The 17,580-nt window shown below is 58.4% G+C and overlaps 8 protein-coding genes across 8 annotated transcripts; 4 read left to right on the forward strand and 4 right to left on the reverse strand.

The window, feature by feature from the left end:
• The first annotated feature begins 219 nt into the window (after nt 1-219).
• Nucleotides 220-1,994, forward strand: BJ171DRAFT_496971 (uncharacterized protein). The gene is made up of 2 exons (XM_053110249.1): nt 220-1,586; nt 1,962-1,994. The coding sequence occupies exon 1, from the start codon at nt 460-462 to the stop codon at nt 1,492-1,494; it is 1,035 nt and encodes a 344-aa protein (XP_052968871.1). The 5' UTR covers nt 220-459; the 3' UTR covers nt 1,495-1,586; nt 1,962-1,994.
• Nucleotides 1,705-2,228, forward strand: BJ171DRAFT_496972 (uncharacterized protein). The gene has a single exon (XM_053110250.1). The coding sequence runs from the start codon at nt 1,800-1,802 to the stop codon at nt 2,181-2,183; it is 384 nt and encodes a 127-aa protein (XP_052968872.1). The 5' UTR covers nt 1,705-1,799; the 3' UTR covers nt 2,184-2,228.
• Nucleotides 2,229-2,470: 242 nt separating this feature from the next.
• On the forward strand, nt 2,471-3,785 carry BJ171DRAFT_473284 (class I glutamine amidotransferase-like protein; the record flags this gene model as incomplete). The annotated part of the gene is made up of 4 exons (XM_053108693.1): nt 2,471-2,902; nt 3,029-3,248; nt 3,362-3,695; nt 3,776-3,785. The coding sequence occupies 4 exons, from the start codon at nt 2,471-2,473 to the stop codon at nt 3,783-3,785; spliced, it is 996 nt and encodes a 331-aa protein (XP_052968873.1).
• Nucleotides 3,786-4,246: 461 nt separating this feature from the next.
• Nucleotides 4,247-6,751, reverse strand: BJ171DRAFT_18893 (concanavalin A-like lectin/glucanase domain-containing protein). Its single transcript, XM_053106156.1, has 8 exons — nt 6,402-6,751; nt 6,166-6,223; nt 5,715-5,926; nt 5,435-5,534; nt 5,252-5,327; nt 5,052-5,121; nt 4,663-4,929; nt 4,247-4,454 (listed from the first exon to the last, which is right to left on the reverse strand). Exons 1-8 carry the CDS (start codon nt 6,535-6,537, stop codon nt 4,360-4,362), a joined length of 1,014 nt encoding a protein of 337 aa, XP_052968874.1. The 5' UTR covers nt 6,538-6,751; the 3' UTR covers nt 4,247-4,359.
• Nucleotides 6,752-6,839: 88 nt separating this feature from the next.
• BJ171DRAFT_496980 (uncharacterized protein) lies at nt 6,840-12,093 on the reverse strand. The gene is made up of 10 exons (XM_053110251.1): nt 12,063-12,093; nt 11,350-11,584; nt 10,942-11,059; nt 10,667-10,762; nt 10,404-10,458; nt 10,086-10,252; nt 9,848-9,976; nt 9,580-9,750; nt 9,101-9,410; nt 6,840-9,002 (listed from the first exon to the last, which is right to left on the reverse strand). Exons 1-10 carry the CDS (start codon nt 12,067-12,069, stop codon nt 6,862-6,864), a joined length of 3,429 nt encoding a protein of 1,142 aa, XP_052968875.1. The 5' UTR covers nt 12,070-12,093; the 3' UTR covers nt 6,840-6,861.
• Nucleotides 12,094-12,247: 154 nt separating this feature from the next.
• BJ171DRAFT_18992 (uncharacterized protein) lies at nt 12,248-13,734 on the forward strand. The gene is made up of 3 exons (XM_053106158.1): nt 12,248-12,539; nt 12,726-13,043; nt 13,233-13,734. Exons 1-3 carry the CDS (start codon nt 12,394-12,396, stop codon nt 13,516-13,518), a joined length of 750 nt encoding a protein of 249 aa, XP_052968876.1. The 5' UTR covers nt 12,248-12,393; the 3' UTR covers nt 13,519-13,734.
• Nucleotides 13,735-14,072: 338 nt separating this feature from the next.
• Nucleotides 14,073-15,049, reverse strand: BJ171DRAFT_409418 (uncharacterized protein; the record flags this gene model as incomplete). Its single annotated transcript, XM_053107278.1, has 3 exons — nt 14,073-14,214; nt 14,457-14,789; nt 14,967-15,049. Coding segments are annotated over 3 exons (558 nt in total), but the record flags the coding sequence as incomplete, so codon positions are not given.
• Nucleotides 15,050-15,818: 769 nt separating this feature from the next.
• BJ171DRAFT_440316 (uncharacterized protein) lies at nt 15,819-17,468 on the reverse strand. The gene is made up of 3 exons (XM_053108050.1): nt 17,089-17,468; nt 16,237-16,667; nt 15,819-16,026 (listed from the first exon to the last, which is right to left on the reverse strand). Exons 1-3 carry the CDS (start codon nt 17,384-17,386, stop codon nt 15,964-15,966), a joined length of 792 nt encoding a protein of 263 aa, XP_052968878.1. The 5' UTR covers nt 17,387-17,468; the 3' UTR covers nt 15,819-15,963.
• Between the last annotated feature and the right edge of the window lie 112 nt (nt 17,469-17,580).

Raw genomic sequence — 17,580 nt, forward strand, 5'->3', positions numbered from 1 at the left:
CCGCCTGGGTCTCAGCCTCCTCCCTCTCCAACGGCCGGGAAGCGTCGCTCCTTCCTTCCAGTATTTACCCTTCGGCGCGGACACGCAAACATGCCGAAACTTCAGGACGGTCAAATTCTGGGAGCTAGCAAAGATCAGATTCAACAAGATAATCTCCGGAGCTCCTCTCTGAGCGATGTCTGGGGAAAGCTGCAGCAAAACAAGATGTCTCGCTCGCGAGCATCGATATCTCCACCCGGCTCCCCGCTCGGCGGATCATCGACAATGTCGCATTTCGACCCGAGTCAATTCCAGTCCTTTTCCGTTAATCAAGCAAAAGGCCTCAGAGGCTCCCAGAGGGCAAGTCAATTACTTGGAAACGATTCCTCGAGCTCGACATCGTCCATCAGGGACGCCAAAGACTCTCGCCTCTTGGTTCTCTCCAACTCTATATACGGAGCAGCGCTCGCCTCGCAGTTGATGCTGCACAACAATGACGGAACAGGAGGAAGCACTTCGAATCTAACTGGGCGACAGAAAGTCTCCTCTATCTATGGCTCGGTCTATCAGCCCAACGGCGGCACTTCGCCGGCGGCAAACTCGGTCTCGTCCTACAGCTCGCTTGTGGCAGAAAGTAAGAAGAAGATTCCAAAAGAGCAAAAACCTTCAAAGGACTCGAGAGCTCGCCGGCCAAGTTCCCCAGCAAGTTCCAGTCTCTCACCCAAGAACTCCATTGGCAGCTCCGATCTCGGGGCCCCCTCGCCATTCATCAGTCGTCAGTCAAGTATCAAAGGCTTCAGAAAACATCCACAATCTGCGTCGCAAGACTTTCCAGCGGCGCCACGCTTTTCCAAGCTCGCCGATGAGAGATCACGATCGGCGATCGCCAAGACACATAGTGTTGGCAGTGGCGATCTCATCAATCCTGTCGAGAGCAATACATCATCCAGCTCGTTGATGGCCCCCAAGCAGTATTATACGACAACCAATGCGTCGGGGTCGCAAATCCTGGACAGCTCCCTGCGCCAGTTTGCACCCTATAAAAGTGCCTCGAGCCGCGACTATGCTTCGTCCGAGTCGATTCCCACAAAATCGATGAGGACCGTGGCTTCCACGACCCGATCACAGCAGTACAAATCCGAAAACGACCCGCGCAGATCTTCAAGGTCGAAGCATCGAACGGAACGAAGCCAAGACGACGATCTGGCATCTTCAAGATCCCCCACGACCGAGGATATCAACAGCCTTCGCATGCAGATCCAGGGGCTGCAGAGTCAACTCGACAGCAAGAAGAAAGAGGCCAGCACCCGCTCCAGCACCTCGTCTTATGATGGAAGCGCCGCCGAAAAGCCAAAGAAGACGAAATGGGGACTGATCCACAAAATACGTAAGCTCTTCATGAAGTCAAAATCAAAGAAAGAGTCCAGCTCAGGATCTTCGTATGCGACGGATTCTGCACCAGCGTCGGCGCCGGCGTCAGCCCCGGTGCTCGTTCGGGGATCGGATCGGATGTGAGTGTTCGGGCGGAAAGGGTGCTGTCGAGTGTCGCAGCTGTCTCTGGTGATCCCGCGGCGGAATATCGACTGGAATATCGACGTTGCCATGCTCTACGAAGCCATGATAGGAAATAAACTATGGCGATGGCTATGACGGCTGTACCATCGGGCTCGTATCCGCGTGGGAGAACAACAGCACAAGGCGCGAATGGGAAACAACCAGGGCCGCCCTGGTTGTCATCTCTGCCGTCCGCCACCCGCTCTCTGCCATTTGCGCGCTGCCATCTCTCCTCCTCGCCATCATCCAACGCACGCCGACCCAGTATGCGCTCGCTCTTGTTGTCGAAGCCCTTCAGCACCCGAATCCGTCTGGCCCGGACCTTTTCGTCAACATCCCCGTCCGCTCTGCCCCAGTGGATCCTGAGGGCCGACGACGAAACCGACAGCCAGGCCCTCCAGCGTCGACTCGAAGCTCGCCCCGCTCACCTGGTCCGAGCCGCCGAGGCCAAGAAAACCGGCACGGTCCTGCTTGGAGGAGCCATCATGTCCGAGTCCCGCGATCGCATGGTCGGCAGCGTCATGGTCCTCGAGTTCGAGACCCGCGAAGAGGCTGAAGAGTGGGTGATCAACGATCCCTACATCAAGAACAGGGTCTGGCAGCGGTCGTTCACCCTGGAGCCGTTCCGAATCCCCGACAACATGAAGTAGGCTCCTCCATCGCAGAGCCTCAATATACTCCAGTATTCCCACTCACCTGCACCGCCTCCATGTCCCTCGCTTCTTTCAGCAGTCGAGTCTCCCCACGGTGTTGGGGATAGACTCCCTTTCTCCTGCGCATGGCGCCGATCGATGACCGGGATGGGATTGGATTGGATGGGATTGGATGGGATGGGATGCCTGCGGATACGACTTTGGTTGTAAATAGCCCGCTTCCTGCTCGGCCATCACTTCGCATATCATCATCATCCTCTCCGGTCAGCCCATCAACTCCCGCCATGAGAATCGGCTCCATCCTGTTCCCCGTCTGGGAGGTCCTCGACATCCTCGGCCCGCTCGGTGTGCTGATCAGGGCCTCCCGCATCCACCAACAGGCCGACGGCAACAACGGCATCACCGAGCCAGCCGAGTTCGTTGTCGTCAGCGAGCACGGTGATATCCCCACGCCTTCGTCGGTTGGGTCCTTTGCCGTCTGGCCAGACCACAGCTTCGACACCTGTCCACAGCTCGATGTTCTGCTGGTTCCCGGAGGCATGGGCACTCGCACCCAGGTCAAGAACAGCCAGATCCTGGACTTTGTCCGGCGCCAGGCCAGGGGCGCTCGGTTTGTCGTCAGCATCTGCACCGGATCGGCCATCCTCGCCGAGTCCGGCGTCCTGGAGGGCAAACGAGCGACGACGAACAAGATGGCCTGGAAGAGCATGATTGTGGTTCGTTGTCTTGGTGTCTTTGCGACGATTCCTGCAGCGACTCTGGCTTGACTGCATCATCGAACCTTTCATCACCCAACATGCTCCAGGCGCATCCTTGACTCTTGGTCCGTTGACTCTCCCCAGTTCGGCAAGCATGTGCAGTGGGTCCCTGAGGCCCGCTATGTTGTTGATGGTAATGTCGTCACCGCCAGCGGCGTCTCGGCCGGCGTCGATATGGGCATCTGGCTCAGCGAACAGCTCTTTGGCCAAGCAGCCACCCAACAGACCCTGGCCGAAATCCAGTACGAGCCGATGGCCGCCGGCGACGATCCCTTCTGGAGAATCCACCAGCAGCCGCTGAAGGGTACGCAGCTGGGCATTTGCACTGGGACATATTCCCAACGACGGCGATCCGAATCGCCCACTTGCTCGCTCGCTGATAAGGTGGCCCTTGCTCAACGCTCCCTTCGATTGCAGATCTTGCTTCGGCGGAGCAGCCTTGCATCAAGCGAGTAATCCTGGCGCTCGTTGATGGATTCGAGCTGCTGGACATTGCCGGGATCGTGCAAGTCATCAAGTACCTCGCCCTTCGCGGTGTGAGTCTGGACATCATCAAACTGACTGCCGACAGCCCCTCGCTTCCCATCAACGAGCACCGCATTCGTGGCCACTACGCTTTCGGCGGCGACTCACAGGCATCGCCCGGAGGCAGGTTCAGTCCCATCCGTGCTGTCTGCAGCCGCTCCCTGTCGATGTCGGAGGCCCTTGCTGACCCAGCCCGGCTCTTTGGCGATGGCCTGAATGAGTTTGGGTGGGTCTGCATCCCGACGGCCAACCGCAACGACACCAGGCTCTCACAACAGCTTCAGCTCCTGGCCACGGGCCTCGCAGCAACATTTGAAGGATACGTTCTGCTCATGGGCTCGTGCGCTGGCGCCACCGACTCAAGTCGCCTTCATGACCGTCTGGTTCAAGCTCCGTCGGGTCTTGCTGGTACGATTCTCTTGGCACGGTCGATAAAGCGTTGCCCTTTCGGACCGCTGCGCTTGAAACAGGAACACTTGTCCGCGCGCTGGTGCTGATTTTGACACTTTCATGCTGCGACGCATGTCGGCGGGGCCAACTCGCCGCCATAGGCATCACGGCCGCACTGCAGATCCTCGAGAACTTGACTGGGCCCGAGTTTGTCCGCATTGCGACGATTATGATGGAGCTTTCGCCAAATCTAGCGCTGCCCTCATCGCAGTAGTCTTGCGCTGGTGCTTTGCAATCGAGAAGATCAGCGGTTGAGCAACGATGGTGGGAGATGGGAGGATATCAACGGCCCAAAGAGCGCGGGGTCAAAGCCAGAGCAAAGAGTCGTCTCAGTAACAGGGTCCCGTTGTTGGTTTTGTGAGTGCCGATATATTCGCATCTGACTCCTGTTGGTGCGTTGGTGTGAGGACAGATCGACAGGAAGATCCAGGTCGGAGAGATCAGATATTGGTGGGCTCAATATACCGCTGCCTCTTGTTCCCATAACTGTAGAACACGTACAGTGTGGTAGCGGCAATTCCCATCAGGAAGACGCCTGTCGAGCAAAGATACAGGGAGAAAGCAGCAACAGGGGCGTTGGCATCCATGCTGGTCAGTCACAGAGGTTCCGTTTCGAACGGGGCTGTACTGATACTTCTCGATTGTTGACCGAGCTGTCGGCAATGCTGAACCGCTATCGAGTCCGCTTCAAACCAGCCAGCCTCCAGTAGACTCGCACTCCAGCAGCACACCCAATTACGTACCGACACCTGCGCTGACACCGGCAACAAGCGTCACGTCGTTGGGGTTGACGCTGACGCCGGTGTAAGAGTATCCGTACGAGCTCCCGCCGACTGGGCTCGAAATGATGCTTTTTCCGTTCGGGTTGGCGCCGTTCGAGTCCTGCGAGCGAGGGTCGGACGGAGGTGCATTCATCTGGCTCGGGAAGGGACCAGTGTAGCACGACACCTTGAGAGTCGAGATTTCAGAGGAGTAGCTCGGCTGAGGACTGGTGGTCCAATCGAATGAACCTTGGACGGCGATCGAGTGCAGCGATTCTGGTGAGCGGGGTGTATTTCCGCAGATACAGTGTTCATGTGTGCATAGGCCAATACTATGTCCACCGCTCGAGGTCCAAAGATGGTACTCTTACCTGCCTCGAGATCGCCCTCCACTTGTCCGTCCCAGACGCCCATGATGATCTGCGAAGGCGACGATGGGTACTGTATCGACACCGCGCCGAGACAGGGGCGTCAGAGCTTTGGCCGCTGCGATCTTGCTGCCGATGCATTTTGGAGGAGAATCCCACAGCGAGGCACATGGGGGCGGACATGCAGCGTGTGGGAGGCGTACCTGGTACATGGCCGAAGAGTTGCTCCATGTTTGGAACTTGTTGATGGTGCCTGCAGCAGTTCCGTCGACAGAGAAGCTATTGGCCCGAGGTGGGTCAGTAGGGCACAGTGATATCGGAGTGAAATGCGAATGGCGATACGAATGGCGAGATGGATCAAGAGACAACGGCGGTGTCGCACATACGTGAGGTTGTAGGGCGTCCAGTCGATCCGGTAGGTGTGGAAGTTGGCAACGTTGCTGCTTGATGTGGTGCCGGAGATACGGCCGCCGGAAGTGAGGGAGCCTAGACAGGAGATGCCGATACGGAAAACATTGACAGAGACATGTATCAATAACAAGGGAGGAGGGGAAGTGCGAGAAGCATACGATACGAAGCATACGATACGAAGCATCGGATACGAAGCATGCATACGAAGCATTCGATATGAAGCAACGAGCGCACCGTATGCATACGGCAACGTACCATGTGGTTTGGACGTAAGCACGGTTGTGGTGGGCTGGTTGCCGTACAGCTCGATGTCGATCTCGTCCATCGTGGTGGTGTTCAGAAGCGTCAAGTAGGTGATCATCGAGGGCGTTCCGCTCTGGCGGACAGTCCACTCGATCGATCCAAAGTAGAGCGACAGCTGGAGGATATGCAGATCGGTGCCGACGCCATATTTGCCAGAGGTTGGTCTGGACACGGAATGGCCACCGTCGCAGATCGGATGAGGCGGCGGCGCAAGCCCAATTCGAAATCACGGGCATTAGGGAGAGAGTCCAAGACGCTTGATTCAACGGAGCCGCAAGCATTGCCCACGGAGTCGAAGGCCCTTCACATACGGGAAAGCATATGGATACAATAGCCGGAAGTCGCCCAACGAGAGCACAATCCGTTGAAGGACGCAGGGCACATGCTGCTGGGTGTGACTCACTTTTGCAGGTAAATCTGGGCATTGTTGTTATCGAAGGTGATTTTCCCGGGTGACTGGACTGTGGGGGGGGGGCAAAAGTTCCGAGCAGCAATCCACAGAGCAGGGTCGTCAGCATCGCATCCTCAAGAGTGAGCCGGGAGATGACGTGCTGGTGGAAACCTGCTCTCGCCCAGCGATCAACGGCGGCATATGGGTGCATAGATCCCCTGTGCTGCTCCTGCCCACGCCAGACTTGCCACTCCACATGGATGTCGGGAGACTGCCCCAGTTGGAAAGCGTCTTGATGCAGTCTGAGGAGCTTTGAGCTGTCGCTGTCGGGAGGACGACTGCTGCGAGGGCGATCCAAAGACCCAGGAACGAAAAGCCGGACATGGTGCAGAGGCGACGGCTGTGCGGGTCGACAGGAAGCGAGGCTGATCGAGAGAGAGGTGGATACAGATGCCGCCGAGCAGAGAAGAAGCAGATGTTGGGCCGGTGTTGGCCAGGGCAGCTTTGGGCATTTCGGCCGGATGAGCATGCACCGCCACCATATCGCGCGGGGCCATGGCGGTGGCGAGCATGCAAGCACGGGACCGCACCCCTTGTTGGTTCCACTCTGGAGTTCCATCGCGCTGCGAACCGACCCAGGAAGCAATAGGGATCTGGTGCAGAAGGAACAGATCCGAGGCGGCGATGCTGGGGGCGGCAAGAAAAAGTCTATTTTGGCCCTGAATACGCAGTGGCTGTCGGGCCGCTGCTTGCGGATGCTCCTCCCGGAGGCCCGCTGTGCTGGGTGTTCGCAGGGGTACTCGAGGACAGAGCCGGTGTGCGTCCCATCGACGGCGGATAGTTCGGTGGTCTGGGGCCGCCAGCACGGGCCGCGGCAGCAGCGGCAGCAGCTTCGGATTGTGGGCTTATGGCTCGAACAGGGGCCCACATGCCTGGCAGCGTCGAGGGCATCGATGGCGATGGCACAGACGAGTGGGCGCTGTGCCCCCCAGGACCCATGCCGGCAGATGGGGGATATGAGCCTGCAGGATGCACATGGATGGGAGCGAGGCTGGGTGGCGGTCGGAATGACGGTGGTGGTGGCGGCGGCCTTGAAGCCGGGACGTAGGCATCCTTCGATGATGCCGCATGGGGCTGAATCAGGCGGGCCAGACTATGCTCCCGTCCAGTGTTTTGCGACGGACGGAAGACCGACGAAGGCGGAGGACCGTTCGCCGGCCGGGCGATGTGCGGATTCCATGTGCCGCCGGTGTATGCTGGATCGCCGCCATAAGCCATGCTACCATAGATGCTGGGATGCATCGGTGCGCTTGAATACGGCCTGGTGGGAGGCTGGACTGGCACTGGCGCGGGCGCGGGCGGATAGTAAGGTCCTTGCGAGTGCGGCATTGGTTTCGGCATGGCCATGGACTGAGGAGCCGGATATGGGCGATAGCCTGGCACAAACGCAAATGGCCCGGCCTGGTTTGGAGGCGTGGTCGAGCGGGAAGCGCTAGTGTTGGGCGGTAGAGATGGTCCGTCTGTTCCAGAGGCACTGGCTCCGTTGGAAGATGGCGGTGGTGGGGCATAGGCGGCTGCTGGGCCGGTCGGCTGAGATTGGGCAGATGATACCTTGGCTTTCTTTGGCGGCTTTGGGACGGACGGGTCATCAGGCTTCTTCTGCCGCTTCGCTGGCGCAGGCTTCGATGCATCGGCTCCCTTGAGTGGCTTGGCGGACTTGAGCTCGGCACTGACAGATGCAGTCGCTCCGTTGACTGGGATGGCACCGGTTTGGGTCGACACCGAGTCGAGGGATCCGGGTTGGGTTGGCTGAGAGAGCGATGCCAGCGACCCCGATGCAGTCGAGCCAGATTGTGCAGGATCGGCTCCAGGCAGCGGCGCCGCTGCGGGAGTGGGCGGAGCAGGTTGTCCATTCACAGCCATGACAACTGCAGGCTTTTCTTTCTTCTTGTACGACTTCTTGGGCTTGGGTTTGGGTTGGGCTTCGGGGCCCTGCGGCTGCATTGCGCCCGTCTCCTGTCCATCAGCCGCGACGGCAGCACCCGCTTCAACTGGCACGGCAGGCTTTTTCTTGGGAGTGTATGGCCGCTTCTTCTTTGGTGGCTTGCCGCTGTCTGTCTCCATCGACGAGGGGTTTCCGTCGGGTCCCAAGGACTTGACCTTGGACGGGTTCGCGGATATCTGTGGCTCGGGGGGTATAGATGCATCAAATCCGGCGGCTGCAACAGATGCTCCTGCGGCAAGGCTGCCTGAGAGCGCTGCTGACGCGATGCCGAGGAGTGCGCTAGATACTGACAGCAGCGATGTTGACCCGTTTGCGTGGACCTCAGGGTGCGGCTGCTCGGGGCCGCTGCGAACCATGGCAGTCGGCTCGTCATTGGCATCGACTCTGATGATGTCAACAATCGAATCTGGCTCCGCTTCTGACGAGGCGCCCGATTCGCCAGGATACGGCGTCGTGGATCCGCTCGGGCCTACCGAGGCCACGCTCCCGGTCACCGACGCTGACAGTGAAGAAGCCGCCGCGACAGCAGCAGCCTTGGCTTCCTGGAGTCGTCTCTTTCGCGCCTGGTACTTTGCCGCTCGCTTCCGGCGCAACTCTTCTTCCTTGAGGCGCTTGGCCTCCTCGCGCCTCTGCTTCTCAGCAGCAATGCGCTGGGCCTCGGCCTCTTGTCGCAATCGCTCATTTTCGCGTTCTTCCTTGGCGATACAAGTCTCGCAAATGAACTGAGCGGCCTCCCAGCGCTTCATGTCGTCTTCGTCGTCTGGATTGCCCCCCTGGTGGGCAATCTGGCAGTCCAGGTGCTGCCAAACGTGGCAGCGCTCGCATTCAATCATAGTTTTGCCATCTGCAACCAGGCCGACGAGGGCGAATCGAGTTAATCCGTGACCCTGATAGGGAGGAAGAATGCACAGAGGAGGCACGGCCCATCGACTTGATACTGACCATCCAGTCGTTCGCCGTAGACGCCGCAAACGCAGTCAAAGTACCAGGCGTCTTCGGTCAAGGTCTCGTCAAAGACTTCGGGATCGGGGCGCTGCGAGCGGCGTCGAGATGACTGCCGCCGCTGTGCATCGATCTGGACTGCGATTTCGCTCTCCGGGGGCTCGGAAACGACGGCGACCTCGACAGCGCCTGTTTCAGTACCCGCTTGTTTCTTGAGCAGCTTCTTTTCGCGCTCAATCCTCAGACTCTCGAGCTTCTTTTCGCGCCTGAGCAGACGCTCTTCTCGAGCTTTGAGCTGCTGCTGTCGAGCCTGTCGGATGCACAGGTGGTGAGTCCGGGCGAGTCGAGGATAGAAAACGCAGGGCGACATCGCCGGCCAGGATGCCGATCGCTCCATGGCGACTTGGAAGCGATAGAATCGACAGGACAGCGCTGGCATGGGCCAGCCGCTCAGTCGGCCTCACAGAAGTGGTTCGTACCAATAGTTCTTGTCGCTGCCGCTCTTCCTCCTTCAATCTGGCAGTCAAGACGGCTTCCTCTTCCTTCTTGCGCGCATCGATGGCCATACGCTCGAGCTCGCGATCCTGAAGGCGCGAGGATCGCTTCCTATTCAAAAGCGCCTCTTGCAGAAGAATCTTCTTTTCCTCTTCCTGAGGGAGCGACGCACAATCAGAATCGCTACGCAGCGGCCCCGGTAAGAGGATCGACGATAGGGATCGGAGCATCACAGCAGCCAAAGGAACTGACCATCATCTCCTCGACGACTTGGGGGAGCACCGATTCAACAAGAACGGCATACAGCTCCTTCTCGACGGTGTACCGAGAGTTCTCAAACTGCTTTGGAAACTCTGTCCACTCGACGCTTGTTCCGCATACCTGTGTCCATGATTGCAACGAAGGCAGGGAATCAATCCCCGCTGCGTGGCGTATGCAATTCATTTGATCTGCAGGGTGACTGAGCGCCACACGAGGGACGATTGCGTACCAGGGACCAATTTGATGGGGTTTGGTCGACCTTGCTTGATTCTTGGAGGGCCTGCTGCTCGTCCTCGACGCTCCTGCTATTTCTTGTGTTTCGGCCCTTGCGGGCCTTGGCGGCCGATTTTGAAGCTGTTGATGAGGGCGCAGGCGACTCTTTGAACAGTCGGTTGTCTGAGCACCCCACCAGTATTCATCGTGGACAAATCCAAGGAAGTGAACAGAATCAGCAGGTTGGAAATGGAGTCCAGTTTGGATTCATGCGACAGTCGGGCATATGTACGAGCGACGGAGCTGTGCAAACGTACGACGCTTCACGGCATACCGTCAAATAGCCAATAAGTGTTTCCGGCGTGGTCGTAGCCGAGCGGATCCACTCGCTGCAACGAGAAAGCAAGTTGAGTGAGCGCCGGGTTACGTGAGCTGACGCATGGCGCATCGGCGCTGCCATCGAGCGTATTGGTTCTCGTCACGGGGAACATGGATCAGAGGGGGAGTGACCATCGATCGTGTCCAAGGGAACAGCAAAAAAAGGACCCTTCTCGTGCGTGGATTATCGGCGTCGTGTGAAAGATGCATGGGACTGACCCATGTTGTTTCGTCTTCGTCGGATTCCTCAACTAAGCTTCGGAACTGCTCGGGAAAGTCCAGTTGCCATTCGCAGAGATAGTATAGTACCAATAGCTGCGGAGAGAGAAAGCCAGGGCAACCATTCACGGGGGGAGGGCGAGGATGCGTCAGCGATGCAGGCAGAACGGCGGGTGGATCGCGGACCCTATAGCATGGACAAATGAGGTCGCCACAGCCGAATTTCACAAGTTGACCACAGGGCGGCCGAGAGCGCGGCTGGGGATCTGGCTGACCTTGTTCTTCAGAGGTAAATCAAAGTAGTCGGTGTGCGGATCGACCAGGAGGGCGGACTCGAGGCGGTCTGCGCGCGACTGGAAGAGGGTGGCCAGATGTGTCTGCCAGTTGTCGGGTCTGCCGAAAGACATGGACAAAGAAAAACGGAGCCAGACCAAAGCCATGACGACAATGGACGGATGATGAATTCCCATGGACGTCAGCCGCAATTGCAAATCGGATGCGGATCAGGAATCCGGGCGCTGCTTTCGGAACGCGACATTGGCAGCGAGAGAACAGCCAGGGCTTGGAACCAAGGCGCGGCATAGGCCAGACATGGCCCAAGCATGGGTCGCTTCCACGAGGCGAGCCACTATGCGCATATCCGTCCGGGTGGGTGCGCAATTAGGCGAGGGGAGGCGACGCACGTTACGGGTTTGTTGGACGTGAGGAGCTTCAGGAGCCGACACATAATGTCCTTTAAATAGTATGTGGGGTTGCTGGCATCGGGGGTGAGGGCGAGCAGATTACTTGTGGTCTGGATGTTGAGCAGGCTGTTTTCGAGATCCGGGGTGCTGAAGGAATCGAGCTGGAGAGCTGGATAGAACAGGTGGAGGAACTGCGATATGGCTGCGAATTGCCAGTGCGAGTGAAGTTCTTCCGCTGTGGAACGAGGTGGAGACATGGGCAGTGTCGAGGCGGTAACGCCAGGGGCCATACCATGGGGGTGGGAAACGGATAACAAGGGTGGGATGGTGAGCCGGGCAGGCGACATGGCGATCCACCAGGATTCGAGTGCAGGAAGGTTGGAGAGAGGAGACGAGACAAGGCAGAGTGGGGTTGGTCGATGCAAAGAATTAAAGCACATGAGAGATGCGGTGTGCGTGGAAGGATCGATCGGTCGCGGCAGCGGACATGAACCAGGGACAGGAACGAGATCAAGGCGAGGCAGAGAGAGAGCAGCGGTCATGGTCATGGGTCTGCGATCCAGGGCCGGGCAAGAGCGATGGAGCGAGGCGGAGGTGGGCGAGCAGGAGGGTAGAAATGCAGAGGTGGGATACGTGGAGCGGTGCCGCAGACGATCGCGGCAGCAAGCGCGGGGACGGCGTCAGGGATGCAGGCAAGGCCGGGGGTTACTCACCGCTCATGGCAGACGGATCGGCGGCGAAGACGAGGGCGAAGGAGACGAAGAGGGGCGAACGGGCCAAAAAGGCCGAGCGGGCAGCGGGGCGGCTCGAGCCGGGTCGAGTGCGGGTGCGCCGGCTCGAATGCGCGTCGGATTTGATTTGCATCTTGATTCTGTCGATTGATTTGCATCTTGATTCTGTCGATTGATTTGCATTTGGATACTGTCGATTGATTTGCATCTTGATTCTGTCGATTGATTTGCATCTTGGTTTCGCAGGTCGTCAGCCATCAAGACCCGAGTCCTCCCCACGAGACCGCCGACATCCCAGCTGCATCTGCTCCCGATGGAGCAAGCCATCGTCGCCGACTCGGCCAAGGCCGCATACGAGGACCTGCTGCCGTTCCTGGACTTTTCGGTCCTGCGGCTGGAGCTGGTGCCGTCGTATCAAGAATCCACTGTGTTCTACCAGTCCTCCCACTACTGCAACCGGTACGATGCCATGTGCATCCATTGATGCATTGATGCATTGATGCATTGATTCCGCTTGAATTGCACATCACCGTCCCGGGACGAATCAACGATACATGGTCACCACCGCCAGTGTTGTAGGCTGCTCTCGTCGTCTGGCTCGCTCGCAGCTCATCTCTCCGAATCATCTCTCCGAATCATCTCCAGATGCTCGCTCTTTACCTTTGACGGCGACTATGGCGACGAACAGGACAATGACACCGACTCGCTCCCGGAATGCACCTGTCGCCAGCGCGAAGGCGCCCTGAACCTCGAGCTCCAGAGCCGATCCGATCTGCTCTTCCTCGCCGACCTCGAGACCATCAAGCGGGCCAATCAGATCATGTCGGTTCAGGTACAGCAGGCCACAGAGCTTGTGCGGGCCGGAGCCTGTCTGAGCAGCCCGGCCGCCCTCGGTATCGTGCTGGATGGCATCGGCTGGCTTGTTGGCATCACGACGCTGGCCCTCGAGTTTTACTTCAAGAGGTAACGGACGTCGCTGAGTGATTTTGATGGATGCCAGTGGAGTGTCCAATTCCAGTACCGGCTCTCTCCCTCGCTACAATTGCTGCTGGGTGGACCACTCGCACATCCACTTGCCCGATTCGCTCACTCGCCAACACATTCGCCCGTCGACTCCTTCGACCCTGCTCCTCTCAACACCCCCCCCCACAGACTCGGAAACGGATCAAGCGCAGCCCTCATCGGCGACGGTATTCTCATTGCCGGATCCGACCCCACGCCCTATATCCAATCTGTGCACTCGGCGTGGCTCGACAGCAGCGGCCACGGAGTCGTTCCGCTGCTCCAGCATTCGTGGAACTTTGCGATCAACCATATCTTTGGACCGGAGGCGAATCCTGCCGATTATCCGGTCGTCAAAATTTCGTCGCTGCTGCCGGCCCTTGCGAGCATCCCGGTGGTCCAGGAGTTCATGCATTACACAAACGGCAATATCTAATCCGCCCTCGCTCTCCTGGACGGCTTCAGTCGCGGTCGGGCCTGGGCTGCCTACACTTGTTGCTTAGCGGTCGTTTCCCTTTATTCAGCACATGATATCACTGGGCATTCCATGCGACACTCGGAGTTACCGACTCCATATGGCACACCATACCGAACGGTCTTCGCGGCACCGCCGCCAGTCTCGATCGTGCCCGAATGCCACGACACCGATATCGCCGACTTGGCATCTGGAACCACAGACACAGCACCCACCATGAACATCAACTCTAATAGCGTTGGCCAGCCGGTATCCCACTCGAGTTCAACGAGCCATGGATATCTCCTTGCTGCCTTCCTTTGTTCCAGCATTCCAAGCGACTGCCAAGGTCAGCATCATGGCAATCAATAGAGGTCGATGGCGACGTTTGGCGACCGCAGCGTTTTGAGTTGATGGGGGCGCTGACCCGAGCGCGAGTCTGCTCTGAGGGAGTGGTTGCGGAAAGCGTCCCACTACTCATCGTCGGCATTCAGATCCTTGTTGGCCTCCTGTGCGGCCTTGGAGCGCTCTTCCATGCGCCGCTGTCGCTCAGCCAGCTTGGCTTTGAGCTCCCTGGCGACGTTGAAGACGCCGTTTGTGGATGCACCACACATGAAGCATTTTGGGGACTTTTTGTGGTTCTTGATCGCGCAGAGCTCGCAAAAGTAATGGCCGCACCTGGGTAGAGATGAGATATGCAGACCGGTGGAGGATCACCGAAGCGACCGCAGTGTTCGGGTCAGAGCAAGTCAGGGATGAGTTCTCAAGAATGCTCTGTGGACAGCCTTGCCAAATGAAAATCGTTGGGTGGAGATCGGCACAGAGCCAATGCACCGCTCTATCCGCGAGGAAAGCGATCGCCGCGTGCCCATCTCCAATCCGCCCACCACACCAGTCGCCCAGGGAAAACGACAACTTACTTTGTCACAACAGGGTCCTTGAAGGGCTCGCGACAGATCAGGCACGCAAACGGCAAGTCATCGTCCTCGTCGGCGTCCTCGTCGACAACGCCCCCGGTTTCCTCGATCAGGAATCGGTTGATGTTGTTCTTCTCGGCCTCCTTGTTCTTTTGAGAGGCCTCCCACTCGCGATCGAGCTGCCATCCGGTCTTGTAGTCGCTGCGATCATGCATGAAGATGCACGAGTCGCCGTATCCGCAGGTGCCGGTTTCTTTATAGTCCTTGCAGATGTCGGGCTGGTAGTCAAATCGGCACGAGATGCGGACGTTGGTGACGCCTCGAAGAGGGCCGGCTCTGCGTGGAGGGGCGATAGGTGGTATGAGGAAGGGGGAGGCTGCGTCAGTTTCTGTCTCGACCCGATCTGCGAGAGGACCCACTACAGCGCAGGCGGCGAGATCGATGACTAGCTGGATATGCCCGCTGGACATCGCTATGCCTCATTCGAAACCTCTGCTCGCTGATGGACATTACCTGATGCTCGAGGCGTTTGACTGCGTTACGTTATCTACTCGCTTGTTGACATACTCCTTATATCCCGTCAGACCCTTGTACAGACCCTCCTCCAACTTGTCGCCTTCGAGAACGTCGCCCTCCTGCAGCTGCGACCCCGGCTGCTTTGGCTCCTTTGGCTCCTTTGGCTCCTTTGGCTCCTCCACTCCGTCAATGTCGAGGGTTCGGGTAGCCGTGTTGTTGGACAGCGATGCCGCTGTGCCGGAGGATTTGAAAGCAAACTGCAGGCCATCCCGCTGAGACGGCTCGGGCTGCTGTTCCTCGCCTGGGCCGGGCGTAGGCCCGGATCGGGACGAGGCCGTCTTCTTCTTGACGACGGTGTCGTCGGCATGGTCCGTGGCTGCAGCATCGTCCTCGGCGGGCCGCTTCCGGATATTGGCCGGGCCCTGCTTCTTGGCTTTGAACTTTTTGAAGACGACGGGTGCGGCTGGCTCCGAGTCTTGCATGGATGGCGCTGGGAGAGACGGAGGGAAGGTGGGGTGCGTAGATGCCAGAGCGCGGTTGCTGAGCGGCGTATCCAGAGTCACAGAGATCGGCACACGATGGATGCAGATCGGCGGTGTCGGTGGGCAGATCGATGGGTTGGGCGGATCAAGACAGAGTCCGAGGAGATGATTTGGAGGTTGGTGGGCCGATTTGTATTGGGAATGCTGGCTCGAACCGGAGAAGCCAGAAAGTGCATCACGTTTCTCTGGGTCGCAAGGCATGTCCATCCCAATCCATCCCATCCCAACCCATCTATCATGATCCAGTGCGCTCAAGGTGCCTGGAGGCCGAGCACCTCGTTCGACCCGGTCGTCTTGCCGCCGAGTAACCACAGGAGCGGCCCAAAGGGCCACATGTATATTATATCTTGGGGCTGTGTCACCGTACCAATTGCAACGAATCCGGACACTCGAGATGGATCCAGAAACATCGAGGGCGGTGGGATCGGGGAATCGCTTGGGGGGGAAGAGCATCAGTGGGCCTTGGAATCCTTGGGGAGACGCACTGTCGGCAAGAACGGCGTCTTTTCGGAAGTCTGAGATGCCAGGACCAGGACCAGGACCAGGACAAGACGAGTGACGACAGAGATGCAAGTCAGACACCAGGGTGGAAGCGAAGGTCGCAAACGAAGCAACGTTGATATCACAGCAGCGCTGCCCATGCTTCGCTCTGAAGAACGGCCACAAACGCAGCGAAGACCAAATCCATCGCCAGCAGCAGCAAACGAGCGATGACGCTCACTCACTTCGTCGACGGGATAGTCGTCGATGTCACACACCTTCTTGTAGTAGATCACGATCTGCAGGGCCAGCATGGCATTGAGGGCGCAGGCGGCCACGTTGCTCAGGAGAATCAGGTTGTCGTTGACTTCTTGGAGGGTCGTGAAGATGCGGGCGACGCTGCCGGCAAAGGTCAGGAATAGCGTCACGGCCGAGAGCTGCCCCGTCGACTTGGCCTTGAAGTTGTCGTAGATCTGGGGAACCTTGGAGGCGATGCTGATGAGCATCGAGCTCCATTGGAAGGCCGCGAGCAGGGCTCGGCTGCAGAGATCGGGTGAGCTCAGGAAGAGGCTGAAGAGAAGAAAGGCTACCGAGACGACGCCCATGCCCCGCAGCTTCCTCTGGTAGAAGAGGATTTGGAGGACGACGATGAAGCTGGTGATGGAAATGAAGGCGGCTGGGCATGTCGAGGAGTGGGCGCAAAGTCCCCCAAAGGAAAGGAAAGGAGACGGGCAATGAGTCGACAAGCGAACCGTTCATGATCAGTCGTGTGAGGAATCGGGAATGAGTGCCAGAGCTCTCTCGGCCGCCGCCGCTGCTACTGCTGCTACTGCTTTCAAACCAGCCGCCGATTGCGATCTGCCCTTATGCAAGCCGATATGTGTCGCCGATCGAGAAGCATCTGCCCTTATGCAGGCCCGATATGTGTCGCCGATCGAGAAGCATCTGCCCTTATGCAGGCCCGATATGTGTCGCCGATCGAGAAGCATCTGCCCTTATGCAGGCCCGATATGTGTCGCCGATCGAGAAGCATCTGCCCTTATGCAGGCCCGATATGTGTCGCCGATCGAGAAGCATCTGCACCGATCTGATCCTACCTTCTCCATAAGTCGAGAAGGGATTGCCGCCGCGGTAGTTGTATACCCAGTGAATCACCTGGGCAACGGTCTCGAGGGAGTAGCTCGTCAGGCTGACTCCCTTGGCGCTCTGGGCCATGAAGATCTTGATGACCTGGGGCAGCTTGACGATGGCGCCGCCCGTGACGATGCCGATGCCGAGACATTTGCTGATGAAGAGCTTGAAGCAGTCGAGCCGGCTGGTGTCGAGCTTCAGCAGCGACTGCGAGCACTCGGCTCCGACCAGGGGCGAGAGGAGGTATTTGTCGATCGCGTTCATTGCATCGGGCAGCAGCAGCGAGTGAGTTGGTTCCGGGAGAGGATGGGCTGGTGACAGAGGCTCGAACAAAGCGAGGACGACGAAGAGCAGGAGGTGTGGCCGCCAATGGCGAACGGAGCATGAGGGGATTGCAGACGAGAAATGGCGCAAACGCCACAGATTGCGACACACCCGGCCTGTGCTGCATCGTCGAC

This window comes from Polychytrium aggregatum, assembly GCF_025602895.1.
Source record: "Polychytrium aggregatum strain JEL109 chromosome Unknown BJ171scaffold_10, whole genome shotgun sequence".
Taxonomy (NCBI): Eukaryota; Fungi; Chytridiomycota; class Chytridiomycetes; order Polychytriales; genus Polychytrium; species Polychytrium aggregatum.